This window comes from Tetrao urogallus (assembly GCF_951394365.1).
Source record: "Tetrao urogallus genome assembly, chromosome: 6".
In the NCBI taxonomy this organism is placed as follows: domain Eukaryota; kingdom Metazoa; phylum Chordata; class Aves; order Galliformes; family Phasianidae; genus Tetrao; species Tetrao urogallus.
In genome coordinates, this window is record NC_136819.1 from 30,404,596 (window position 1) to 30,417,872 (window position 13,277).

General features: G+C 33.7%; 1 protein-coding gene across 1 annotated transcript in view; it reads right to left on the minus strand.

Moving 5' to 3' along the window:
* The window catches only part of RYR3 (ryanodine receptor 3), a gene marked incomplete at both ends in the record, with an annotated part of 184,305 nt that overhangs the window by 46,468 nt on the left and 124,560 nt on the right, over window positions 1–13,277 (minus strand). Inside the window, 10 exons of the mRNA XM_079537855.1 lie at window positions 815–1,055; window positions 1,957–2,277; window positions 2,900–3,030; window positions 5,357–5,438; window positions 6,041–6,279; window positions 6,371–6,431; window positions 6,955–7,004; window positions 11,868–11,989; window positions 12,805–12,872; window positions 13,162–13,277. Of these exons, the coding sequence (XP_079393981.1) occupies window positions 815–1,055; window positions 1,957–2,277; window positions 2,900–3,030; window positions 5,357–5,438; window positions 6,041–6,279; window positions 6,371–6,431; window positions 6,955–7,004; window positions 11,868–11,989; window positions 12,805–12,872; window positions 13,162–13,277 (1,431 nt within the window). The remainder of the gene's footprint in view (window positions 1–814; window positions 1,056–1,956; window positions 2,278–2,899; window positions 3,031–5,356; window positions 5,439–6,040; window positions 6,280–6,370; window positions 6,432–6,954; window positions 7,005–11,867; window positions 11,990–12,804; window positions 12,873–13,161) is intronic.

A 13,277-nucleotide genomic window follows, 5' to 3' on the forward strand; every position in this document is an offset into this window, starting at 1 on the left:
CTGGATCTGCTTGCACACAGATGCTCAGAGAACCTGGGCAAGTTAACTAACAGATGCAGCTCTCTCTAAGTTAAAGAGCACTAATGTGCCCATAAATACATGGTCATCTTTCAGCCTCCATGAAAGGAATTATTAGATTATAATATCCTCATTAATTTCATCCTCATCCAACTCTGTTGGTGGATTTCCAGACAGCCAAGTGAAGTCTGTGTTTTTAAAAATTAAATGTTCCCTTGTCAACAAGATCTGAATTAGTAAAGTCTAGTTCATCTAGAACTACTAAATAATTTTTAGTGAAAATTGGTTCACAGCATGAATGAACAAGTCTGCAATTAATAATGCTCCTAACTATCCTGTTATGTACTTGCACCTAGCAAAATGTAAGTGAATACTGATTGCGTACTTTAGAACAGTGTTGTTAAGGATAGTATTAAGGTGCTGTAGATACTTAGATAATACAGATATTTCAGGTACTCTTCTGAAGAGGACCTTGGGGGCATGTTCTGGGATGAAGAAGAGAGAAAGTGTAGACACAGAATAACCTTTAAGTAAATTGTTGAGTAGAAAATCTTCTAGTCAGCCCAAAGGCAAAACAGTATTGTCCAGATGCTTTTATCACCTTCTTAAAAAAAGACACACACAAAAGAGGAATGTCTTTGTGGCAATATCTATACATACAGTGATTCAGTTGAAGCAAAATAACTTTCTGATCCTTCATTGTTTAAGAATTTTAGCCATGCTTTTGTTTCTGAAAGGCATACTCTTGTGTAATAACATTGAGTTGTTTAATTGTTGAGTTCAAGTATTAGTTTACCTGTTGTTGTCTACGTAACGTATCAGCATCGGATAGAAGGCATAGAGGTCTCTACAAAGAACAGCAAACTCATCAAGAATAAGTAGCTCAGCTTCTTGTGTGTCACTTTTACTGTCTGCTCTTAGTTGCTCCTCTTCCATCACAATCTTTACAGCTTTCTTCTTCAATTTCTCCAGTGTTGGAATAAAGTGAGTTTTCAGCAGATCAGGTCTGGCTTTGCTGATGATAGGCTGAGCATAAACTATACATAAAAATATATTTGATGTTATGATTAATATACAATTGGTACTTCTAATTGTATTAATGTGAATCCTCTGTAGTTACAGAAAACCAAGGTCATAATGCTCCATGTATTTCTAAAGCACAGTGAAACTATTAATTAAATTATGAATACAGCTGTCTCAGCCATGCGTACTGAGAAATTAAAAGCCAGTTACTGGGAATTCAGATTATATATTTCAGAATTATGTAACAGAATCGTAGAGTATCTTAATTTGGAAGGGATAATCGTGTCCAATTCCTGACAGTCCTTCATATATTGTGGTGTCCAAAACTGCACACAGAGTGCTGCACCAGCACAGAGCAGACCAGGATAATCCCTCAGCTAACAGTGCTGAGCTTGATGTAGTGCACCCCACAGTAATTTTGGCTATCAGGGCAATTTAACTACCATCGTTTTGGCAAGTCAGATATCTCTAACCCAGTCAAAGCCTCAATATAATTGAGATTAAGACAAAGAGTCCTCAGTAAAAAAAGGTGGTGTTGTTGTTGTTGTTGTTGCTTTTGTTTGCTTGGGGCGTGGAGGGAATGGGTTGCATACAAAGTTTAAAGTAGTACACCAAAAAGTTCCTTTTTTGACTAAAGCAAGCTAAAATGCTAATAAGATAATGTAGCTGACTAGAGTAAAAAATTTTTGCAAGAATTACACTCTCTCTTCTTGCTGTGAGGCTACAGTGCATACATAAAAATAATACTGAACTTTGAAAACAGAAGAGTTATTATTATTCCTTATCTGCTTTTTACCTAACCATCCTTCTACTTTTTATTTTAAAAAATATTATATAATAGGGTAATATGGTAAATTGTAATTTAGTAATTACATATTATTGGATACAAATACTCTTTAGAAACATTGACAGTACCTGCAATTCTTTTCATCCAAGATGCTTCATCTATTCCCAGATTGTTGTTAATGATTTTCAGAATATTTCCCAAAATGATGCTCAGATGCTCAGATGTTATCATCGTACAGCAAGGCCCGGCACTTTCAGGAACACTCTCAGACCCTCGTTCCCACCAGTAGGACAAATAGTTGCACAGCATGGGTAAGATAACCTCAATTACATGAGGCATTTCAGTATACCTTGCTCCAGACTCTGCTAAATTATTAATTTCCTTTATTAGTCCATCCAGCTGAGGGATCTCTGGACACATCTCCTCTACTGTATCAGGCATACCTAAAACTGCAGGCAGAAAAGGAAAGGGTAGAATATGAAAAGCTTAATTAACAAAACACAGGGGGGACATCTGCATTCATTTATGTTTAAATCTAAAGTACAAATAACAGTTTTACTCTATTTCAGCATACAAACCAGTTTTGAGTAATATAGCTAACAGTTTAAGATTATGGGTAAAAACAGTATGCCTTGTTTACAAACTCTGCACACATTTGTCTCCCACTTGAGATAGATATTGGAATCTGTCAAGACTAAGTGGAATAGAAGCATGCGAAGAAAAACTGTGTAGAAAGACACCAGTTCCTTAAGGTTTAATGGAATCAGAGTCACAGTCTGTCAGAATTTCCCTATGTAGAACCGCATTAGCATACTGGTAAGACAACTAAGCAGGAATGATATTTTTCTGTTCACATAAATTAAAAAAAAAAAGAAAAAGATGTCTGCTAGAGGAAAGGGAACAATGTTAACAGTCTTACCAAAACAGGGCAAGGCTAAAATGACAAGTAATCTTATAGCAATGATAGGAATTTTCTCCTAAAAAAAATAATTACTACTATTTGTTTCTAATATTTGGATAGGAGTAAATAGCTTTCCTCCCCTCCTTCCCCCACTGAGGAATAGTACTCACTTGCTCTTTCTCTTGCACTTTTTGTGTTGAAGACAGACAGTGGGTTGTAGTGGTTGAGAGAAGGTTCAAGGAATGCTACTGGAATGGCTGCTGCAAGAGATGCTAAGCACTCACCAAGTGCAGGACGTTGCCTGTATATGACAGATACTAAAAGTCATCAGAGAAGAAAAGACTTTCACTAGGTTTCCTGTTTCTAGCATATGTTATAGAACCGCAGTAACATTTATTGCTAATATAGCTTATCATTCTAATACAGAAACTATTTTGAAAAATTTTATTCACATGAACAAAATTTACTGGTACAGGAACCAGCTGAAAATAAACCTCAGCACAAAAGTAGATCTAACCAAGACATGCTACCAACGGCATAACATCATCATAACATCATAACTGCATAAATACTATTTACTAGAAAAAAAAAAAAAAAAGAGAAAGGGGTGGAAACATATAGATGAGGGTGCCTGAAATGATTTAGTTCCTTTCAGCAAAAGACTTACACTCGCTTAAAACTGAACCTGAATTATTCTGAAGTTCTGGAGCAACGTTTATACAAGATTTTGTCAAACATGATATACAGATTGCTTAAATGTGACACTTTTCATCTTTATATATATACACACACACATATATATATATATTTGTGTGTGTGTGTGTGTGTGTGTGTGAGAAATAGCTGTGAGAATTGAAAATTCTTAGCAGTGCTGTTTAGCTAGAGATGTTCTGAGGGACAATAGCATAAAGTAATTTTTGTAAGCATATGTTTATATATAGATATACCAAATGGAACTACTCACTTCAACTTGAAGGAATAACATGACTTATAAGATTCTTTCATTTAAAAAAAACATTCCTTGTTATCTGACCTGAAGTTAAAGAAAAAATGGCATTTTGATCCTAAAGTTGAGCACTGCTTAATTTCAGTAACAGTTTAAGTCAGCTCAACAACTAACACAGTTTTACTGAAATACTGAGCAGTGTGTTTGAAATCCTGTCACCCACCTAGACACTGATGCCTGCCTACAACCTTATTTTCAGGTTCTGAGTGAGTCTAGTGAAAGTTTTGGAGACTAACTCATTTCCTGAGATATATCTGACCTGAGACTCTTCTAAGAAGGCAACTGGCATGATTCTACACCCATATCTAATGCAACTGTCCTGTGTTTGTGGCCAATGAAGTAGAGGGCTGCTCTGTGAGCTCTTCCTATCTAAAAGCAACTTAAACACAATAATCTTTTAATTCCTGTGAGATCACTGTCCTCCCATTACCACTGCTACCACAAGCTACTAAATGAGATATGGTTTAATAGCTTGTGGTAGCAATGGTAGGGAGAGGACAGTTAGACTAGATGATCTTGTAGGTCCTTTCCAACCTTGTTATTCTATGATTCTATGATCACCCTGGCTCCTAGTTACAGTAGGAGTGAGGCACTACCTGTCTTACCCACAAGATCTGTGTCAAAGCATATTTAAGATTTTCAAGTCAAGAAAGAAAAAGAAGAGCCCAGTTTTGTGGGTATATAAGTGATTGAATGTGTGCATATATGTGAGAATATCTTCTTCACACAGGAACACACATGCAGAGTGGAGAGAAAGAATTGTCCTGCAGAAAGTCCTCGCAGCTTGCATGAAAGAATTGCTAAAAAAGCTCTGGAAAGAAGTAAGTGAAGACCAGCATTATTAGGCTAATGTAGGTAAATGTTCCCCTAACTGGACAATAGAGCTGAATTTCCTTGGTGTCTCTCAGAGTCTGTGAATTTTGAACTTTTGATTATATGATCATGTAGAGTGCCTAAACAAAAGCTTTCAGAAGCATAAGGAAGAGTCAGTGCTTACATCCGCTTCTGTCTTGTGATAGACCAGCTATTAGGGTCCCCTTTTCTGAAGCAGTACCTATGGATATAGGCCTCTTCTAATGCAAAAATCCCAGTTTTGGAGAATATCATAGCCACTAGATTTTTCAAATTTTAATACAGTTTAAAAAATGCAAGTAACTGGTGAATGAGCTTCCTTTGTAGAGTTAAAGGCTGTCAGAAGCTCTACCTGTGCTAAGGATTTTATGATCTAGACACGTATTTTGAGAACTCTATTCAGAGTAATACTTGAGACAGACATTAATTACTCGACCTACTTACTACAGCAGCATGTCTGGTAACAAGCAGTAATCAAACTTTGGGAAGCTTAATAATGGCCCATGGAAAAAATTAGCTTTCATTATGGTTAAACCAAAGACCCTGCAGATAAGCCACAATATGCAGGAGGAGTTGTTCAGCTTTTGTTTAGTCAAGCATTGTGGGAACTGAATTCTTAAGATACATGCAACTACATTAAATCTAAATTCAATATTAAACATTTTCAAACTGTTTCTGATTCAATTTTCATTCAAACTGCTTTAGTACATTAGGAATATGTTCCTAATTTAAAAAAAGATTTTCACATGCTGAGTTTTTCACTCAATACCTTTCAACGTAGATGTTCTTCCCAGTCCCAAGAGAATAGAGGCTACAAAGAATTCTGTAACATGAAACTTGTACATCACCCACTAGAGAAAAATAAGAAGCAGATAGTAAGTATTTATTTGGCTAAATACTACTTCCTAAATATAAAAACAATGACAGGTCATCAAATATGCCAAGAGGCGAGCAGATATTTGTTAATAAAATAGTGCAGATTATCATGTTTGTAGAATATAATTTCAATCTAAACCACAGCAGTCTATGAGCGTAACCTCTAGGAATGTGATCTAGAGCCTTCCATTCTAGAAGCTTTTTCATTGCTTTCCACCTTTCAATCATCTTCAGGTCTGTGCTGTGCTGAGCTGTGCTGAGCTGTGGTCTTAAATACATATAAGAAACTTTGGAACAACATATTGTTGCATCTCAAGGAATTTTAAAACTAAAATACAGGAAAAAAATGAAGGAAACTTTAAAATAAAATAATGAAGAAAAAAATGTTTTTCCAACATATGGAAACAAAACCACAAGGAATAAAAATGAAAGCTTCTCCTTCAGTCTAATAAGGCAAAAAAAAAATGGAAAAAATTAAGCAAACTTATCTTCTGTGGGAAACTTGAGTAGTTAATTGTTAAAAAGATGTTTGTATTATTGTAACATAATAAACTTCAAAATTAAATAAAATACTTACAAAGTAAATCAACTCCAAAATGATACTGTGAAATATGATCAAAAATTGACGTCAAGACAGGTAGCAATGCTACTGTAGTATAATTGATATTCTGTGAAACACCTTTGATTTGTGTTCGTGAATGGGTAAATTTTCCAAGTTTAAGATTTTCTGAAGTTTTTTCCAGATCTTCAGCTGCATTTTCAAAAAAAGCACGTAGTCCAGCTTTAACTAGCTCGGATCCTGATTTCATAACAGTTCTGAAAAATAACAAGGGAAAAATGTAACTGTCCCTGAAAACCTCTGCTATGTCGATACAGTTCATAATTGTAATGAAAATTTACAACTTACCGAGTGTCCAGAGACTGAGCTAAGATGTGCAGGCAGCTCACCATTGTTGTAGAATCACTCCCTGTTTAGAGAGACAGAGAGACTGTGAGAGTACAATAACATAGAGAATGTAGGATAATCTACTGATCCCAAATGTCACTATTGAAAATACACAAGTTAAATAAGACATGGAATACATCTCCTGCCCCATGTCACTGCATGGAGAGTTACAACTGGTTCCAAAAATTTTTGCACTTTTGTGCTTGTAAAAAAGAATGAAAAGAGTAAGTAAAGTCTACTTAGGTTTCATTTTTATTGCTTGACTCTTCAGTATTCCAAGCTTTGTATCTTGTGTCTACATTTCTTTCTTTGTTTTCTTACCATTACCTTTGAAATAGGTATATTTTATTTCCCAACATCCCCCTAGCCTAACTAGAAATTAACCCATCAGATTCAACTGTCAGATGATGGAAATCAAATTAGTTAGTGTATGATGAGTCTTGAAAAGCAAACAAGAAACAACCACAAAAGCATGAGATTTTAGAAGTAACTGTTGGATATTCTTCAAATTTTTAACTTTATCAAGATCTTTCTTAGCAACTTACCAAAAATTGAGATCCTATGTCTAACAAGAGCAGCTAGTTTGCAGAACAGGCTAAAGTAGAAAAGAAAAGAAAAGAAAACAGCAAGACAAGACAAAGATTAAGATTTGTTTAGAGAATACTAAGAATATGAAAGAAAAAACATGTGATGTGTGGAAGGTGTACTTAGAATCACATGTGATGGTAGTACTCAGTAAAATAACTGCATTAAGCAGCACAATCAGAGAAGCTTCTGCATTCTCTAATTCGCTAAGCTTCTTTAATTATGAAATGACTTGAGGTATTAAATTTTCTTATAGAAGTTTCCAACAATTATGTAATATGTGGTTGAGTCTAGGAATTTCTAGGAATCATGACTAGAAATTATTTCTGAGTAAGAAATTTTGATAAGAAAAATTGAGCAGCATTTTCTTATTTTACTTCATATTTTGTGGGAAACTAACGTTACAACTCTTCTAAGAAATTCAAACAATTTGAGAAGGTATTCTTTGCCAATATTTTGCCAACTGTGTTTGTCCACTGCTCATTATAAGATTAATCCTGAAATATAGATTTCTAGCATGTATGTCAGGAGCTTGGTATGTCTAACCTATCTATCAAAACAATAGGATAATTAAGATAAAGGGCTACCTTAACTTCTAAAACTAATGACAGCTTGGCAGACTTTTTTTATGGTCTGTGATATATTTTACAAATGAAATTAGAATATAAAAAATAAAGCAAACATTCCTTAGAAACTGATGTTCTCTTAATAATAACAGGAGGTTGTCATTGTGATCTTTGAAATAGGAAGAAAAAAACTATACTTCCTTTAAAATACTGATAGCTAGTTTTCTCAACTAAGAATGGAAAAGAATTCTGAGATGTTTCTAAATTTCTAATGTTAGATATCAAACTTCTTTCACACGCCTTTATGAAGACATTTTGCAATATCTCTCTAGCTTTATAAATCTGACCTGAGCGACCTTAGGAAGTCATAAGATCATTCACAGACTGATATTAAACGAAATTAAATGAAAATTCCATCCTCCTAAACCATCTTGTATTCTTACATAAAATATACCTGACAGCTCCGTAAAGCAGTATATTAGGAATGCTGTTACGTGAAGCTGCTGTATAAAAACCAAAAATAAAAGTAAAGATGACAGTAAATAAATTATAAGAATAATTTAGAAAAAAAAAAGACATGTTGGAAAATGAATGGAAGGATGGAGGCTAGTAAGTTCAGTTCTAGACCTGGACTTATGTAATCACAAGCAAATAAACTTTACTTTTAAAATCTGTATGTACTGAAGACAAGTGATCAGTGCTGTCCAGCGGAGTGAAGGAAAGCAAAAGAACTTTGACAAACCAACAATTAAAGAAAGCTTAAGAGTAAAACAGTTTGAAGATTATAATACAAAATCTCCCACAGAAAATAACCTGTAGCACATCTTGAACAGAGAGCAAAAAAATAGGATTAAAATATTAATTACATTCCTACTTAAGTAACATAAGTACTTAAGTACTTAAGTAAATATTCAACTTTATATGTTGATTGTAGAAAAATGAAAGGCAACATATTATAAATTAAAAGGAAACTGTCTCCTCTGAATTGAGTTTTCTAGAATAAAAAGCTTGAGTCAAATGGTTGATTCTAACTAAACCTGATACAGTACAGTTGTCTAAAAAATTACTGAATTCCAGAAATCTGGGACAGGGAAGAAGTGAGCAATTGTGTAGAGAATATAGAATCTATAATTACCCCTAGAAATTCACATCCTGTATTTTCACATTCTCTGATATCTAAAATTTAAACGTGAGACCATTTAAATCACCCAAGAGTGGGATAAGCTTTGATCGGAAACTGCTATCACCAATGAAAAACAAATCCAGCAGAAACTAAACCTTATTAGTTCTGTTGCTCACTGAATCATTTACTAAAGGTTTTGATGCTATCTCCCTTATGAAATATTTGCTCATGTTGGAAATGGGGAAATGTATCAGCACTCTGTAGCAGAATCTCTTAGGCTTCAGAATAATTTCCAAAATAGAAATTCAGTAACGTCTGAACTGAATGTAAATAAAAGCTCTCTTAAACCACAGTCTACTGCTTGAATGTTTCAGTGAAGAATTTAATTGATATTTTCTATAAAAGCCTTGAAATCTACCTAGGGTGGGACTAGAGGTGTATTCCTTTGGATGCCCTTTATTTCAGACTCCATCATAGACATATAACAAAGGTTCACAGGACCAGGGTGGGATTCCCTGACTTTGTTCCTTTTAGATATCATTCTAATGATGACAGAAGCAGAATATCTTCTCAGTGTATCCAACTGAAAAACGGGAGGGAAGATGAAGAAAAGCGACAAGCTGTTTGTGAATTCTGACACTTGAAGTAGTAGAATTTCAAACAATAGTTCAGTAATGGGAATGAAGAACCTTAGGAAACAGGCAAGCTAGAATAACAAAAATGAACCGATGAAAATGGTCCAGGATAGACCTCTAAGGACTTCCCAATGATCTACATTCCAAGAATTTCCTGGCAATACTATCTTGCGTATGTACCATATATTTGCATCAGTCAACTCTTCATCATCCTCTCGTTTGTTCCAAGCTTCATGAAAACATTCAGAGGTAAGATAAAAAACTCCTTGTGCTGTTCTCTAAGGACATTCTAGCACAAAGGCATTAATTATATTCTTTTTAAACTAAAGGCCAGACTCCAAAATCAGTTAGTAATCCTCAACCCCAAATAACAGACTGGAATTGTTCTCTGCTTTCACAGATGGTAAACGGTGCATTATAAATGTTCTTTCCGCCACATGGATAATGGCGAGAAATACAGAATTTCCTTCAAAAATAGCCCAGATTTTCCATACCTAGGACCTTTCACAAGGGGCAAAACTTTTTTGTGACCAAATCTGTAGTGTTAGTCTACTTGCTAAATAGCCGTTTCATAATATCTGATATACAAATTCACCTTAGAGAAGTTTTAGGTCCAGAAAACTATTCTTTATCCTATAAAGTTGGCTTAAATTTTGCTGAAATAAAACTTCTGAAAAGAGTTTATAACAGCAGATTTTTTTTTCATATACTGTTTACAAGATGAACTAATTAACAAGTATTCTGATGAGAAAATATCTAATTGTAAATAAAGATACAGAGGTTTTGATCAAGAAGTCACAAGAAAACAGTTTATCTGGATTTGATATAAGTGAAGGACAAAACTCTGAAACTACTGTTTCTCAGTAACTTGCTCCCCAGTACACTCTTCAGCTTCAAATTTTTCCTTAAGAAAAAGATTTTTACCCAACTGGTAATTCAGTTATTCGTATTGATTTGATTTTATGTCATTTCAAGCTAGAAAACAAGCCATGAGCATGAGAAAAAAATAAGTAAAGTGCATACGCACATGTCAGTGTTTATGAAGCATACATGACAAAGCTAGTAATAAAAGTCATGAAAAAAATATAAAACTACATTAATTTTCTTTTAACTGTACAATAAAAGAATCAAGAGACATAACCCAAGTAATGAGGATAAGACTCATTAAAAAGCTGTTTTATTCTCTGCGAACTAGATACGAGCAATTTAAATTTTACCATTCCATTCTGAGTTCACAACCTAAAAGTTCCCTTAATAGATTTTCTATTCCTGTGTATTATTTGGTATTTAATATTTATTTCACTGCTAGTGGAATATCAGTTGCATCACAACTGAAAGCAAGGGCGCACGAAAACAGGTAAGTTTGGGACATGATGTTAACATCATGGACAACTGCTATTAGAAGTAACACTGTACTGTGAGAAAGATTTAAATGATTTTATAAATATTGATTTTTTTCCTCAAATTCTTACCATCATTCTGCCTATACTGAAGAAAACACTTGCATTAAATGGCATGTTTTATATTCCTAGTCACGTCTGTGCTGTAGTCTGGCTATGACAGCTATGACAGCTGTTATCTTCTGAACATTCTTTCACACGATGACTTCATTTTGCAAGGCTGTTAACATTTCAATGTGTAAAACTTCAAGTCTGTAACCTACTTCTGAAGCTCACATGCAGAAAATGCATACTGTACCCTTTTACATATTATCATCATTCTTGTTAAAAGTTTATTTACAACCATACATATGAACGTGCAAACAATTTTAGTCATTTTTCCCACTCCTTCCTCAATTATAGATCTACAACACACTTAGATAAGTTTGAAAATAATCTAATTTATTGTATCACAACTTCATGTCCTCTGTTTAGCAACTGAACTGAAAATAGACAAGCTTCTGTGGTTTTGAGCCCATGCCAAACCAAAGAACACTGGATAACGCTACAGGGAACAAGTAATAACATGGTCCATTGCAATATGAAATGATTCGTTATCTTCAGCCTACAATGAAGTCAATACAAGGTAATGCTAGTAGAGTTGCTTAGTAGGCTGTTGGCTATGGCATTAACAAGATTGTTACCATCCATAAAGACACGTTGTCATCACACAACCTAAGACAATAGAGAGATATTCAGTGCTATCTATTTTAAACAAGAATACTTTTTAAAAAACATGTAACTTCATAATGCATAAAATTTTTTAAGTAATTGAATATTTACCACTGTTTCTACAGGAATACTAAAAGAATAAAAAAAACTTCATTGCAAGTGGAAGTGATGGAAATGATGCAGAAACTTAATTTTATTTATATATAATTAATAATACACGTAATTAATAAATTGTAATATGTAATTTAATTCTTCAGACATATATTAAATAATAGTAAAATAAGGAATGCTATTCAATATCTGCTATTCTGCTAAAAAATTATATCTGAGGGAAGTGAGATTTTGAACCATCCATAAAGCAAGCTATATGAACTATCCTTTTAAAGTTTTTGCTGTTTAGATAGAGCCCTCCTATGTGTATCTTAATCTTCTACTTACCTTGCTACCATTTCCTTTTCCTTATTTGATGCATATCCACTGCTACTGAGTGTTTTTGTTGGAGAAGACAGGAAGTACAAGCAGTGATTTGTAAAGTACTGATCAACTAATGGTAAAAGAACCTAGGAAACAGAGATACAAAATGTAGTTTTTGCAGAACACAGAATGATAACCGTAGCAACAATTACCTGATTGGGGAAAGTTAATGCAAAGAAACTCTGTAATGGTTGTACTTTCTCATTTCAGAGACAGAGTCATATAAATTAAAATCTAAAGTATTACAATTTTAATTAAAAGTTACATAAATATTACTTAGTGTAACACAGATCTATTTTGGATCTAATACTACAGTGTTACTCTTTTCTCATTCAACACTGATAAACATCAATGAAGAGGAATTTTCCTCTCCACTGTTCACATAATTCCCCAGATATAAAAGGAGAGGGCTTTTTTTTTTTTTTAAGCTCCTAAATAATCCTAAAAATCTGATTACTGACAGCATTTATCTTAGTATATTTACAACACAAATATGTAAGAAATAACTAAGCAATAATTCGACAATACTATGACTTTAGTGACTTTAGTGTATACTAAGTAAAAAAAAATCTGAAATTATTTATACATTCAGCGTTTTTCATTTCATCTAATAAACTAGCTGCTTTTAACTTCTATGTTTCTTCTCAGATATAATCTTTTCCAACAATTATTATGAAATATTTTGAAATATTCTGAAATGCTTGAACCCAGCAAAGTTGTTGAAATCTTTCTGAACACGTTTGGAAATATCTTTGACAACACACCATTCACTGCTTACCAGGAAAAAAAAAAATGGGAAAGATATATTTCTGTTATCTGAAAAGCAGTCTTAGATTACAGAATTCCACATTCTGTACAATAGAGTGTATATCTACATTACTTGAAATACTAAATCACTTACTTTGGCAAAGAATTTTATTTCTTGGTCATGTGGAGATTTTTCAGTTTTTCCACTGGTAACAATGGCTTCTGCAAGGATACAATAAAGACACGAATAAGAAGCAGTCTAATAACAAAAACAACAACAGCTCTTTGATATAACTTTATATACTTAGTTTTTAAGGAATGCGATCAAAACAGCAGAAACCATTCTGTTAATTACTGGCTAAGATGTCCAAGAACTCAATCTACAAATTAACAGACAGAATTACGCTTTCTTGAAGGCACTAAAACCAGTAGTCACTACAAATTTAGACACAGCAACTAAAATATTTAAATATCAACTTGAATTATTTTCAAAATAAAGTTGGCAACTTACCCAAATGTGCAATGAACTCTTGAGCAGAGTCAACATATTTTAAAATTTTCTTCAGAAACTTAAAGGCAAACCTCTTTTCCATGGATGAAGCATCCAAATCCATGTCATTCCGACCC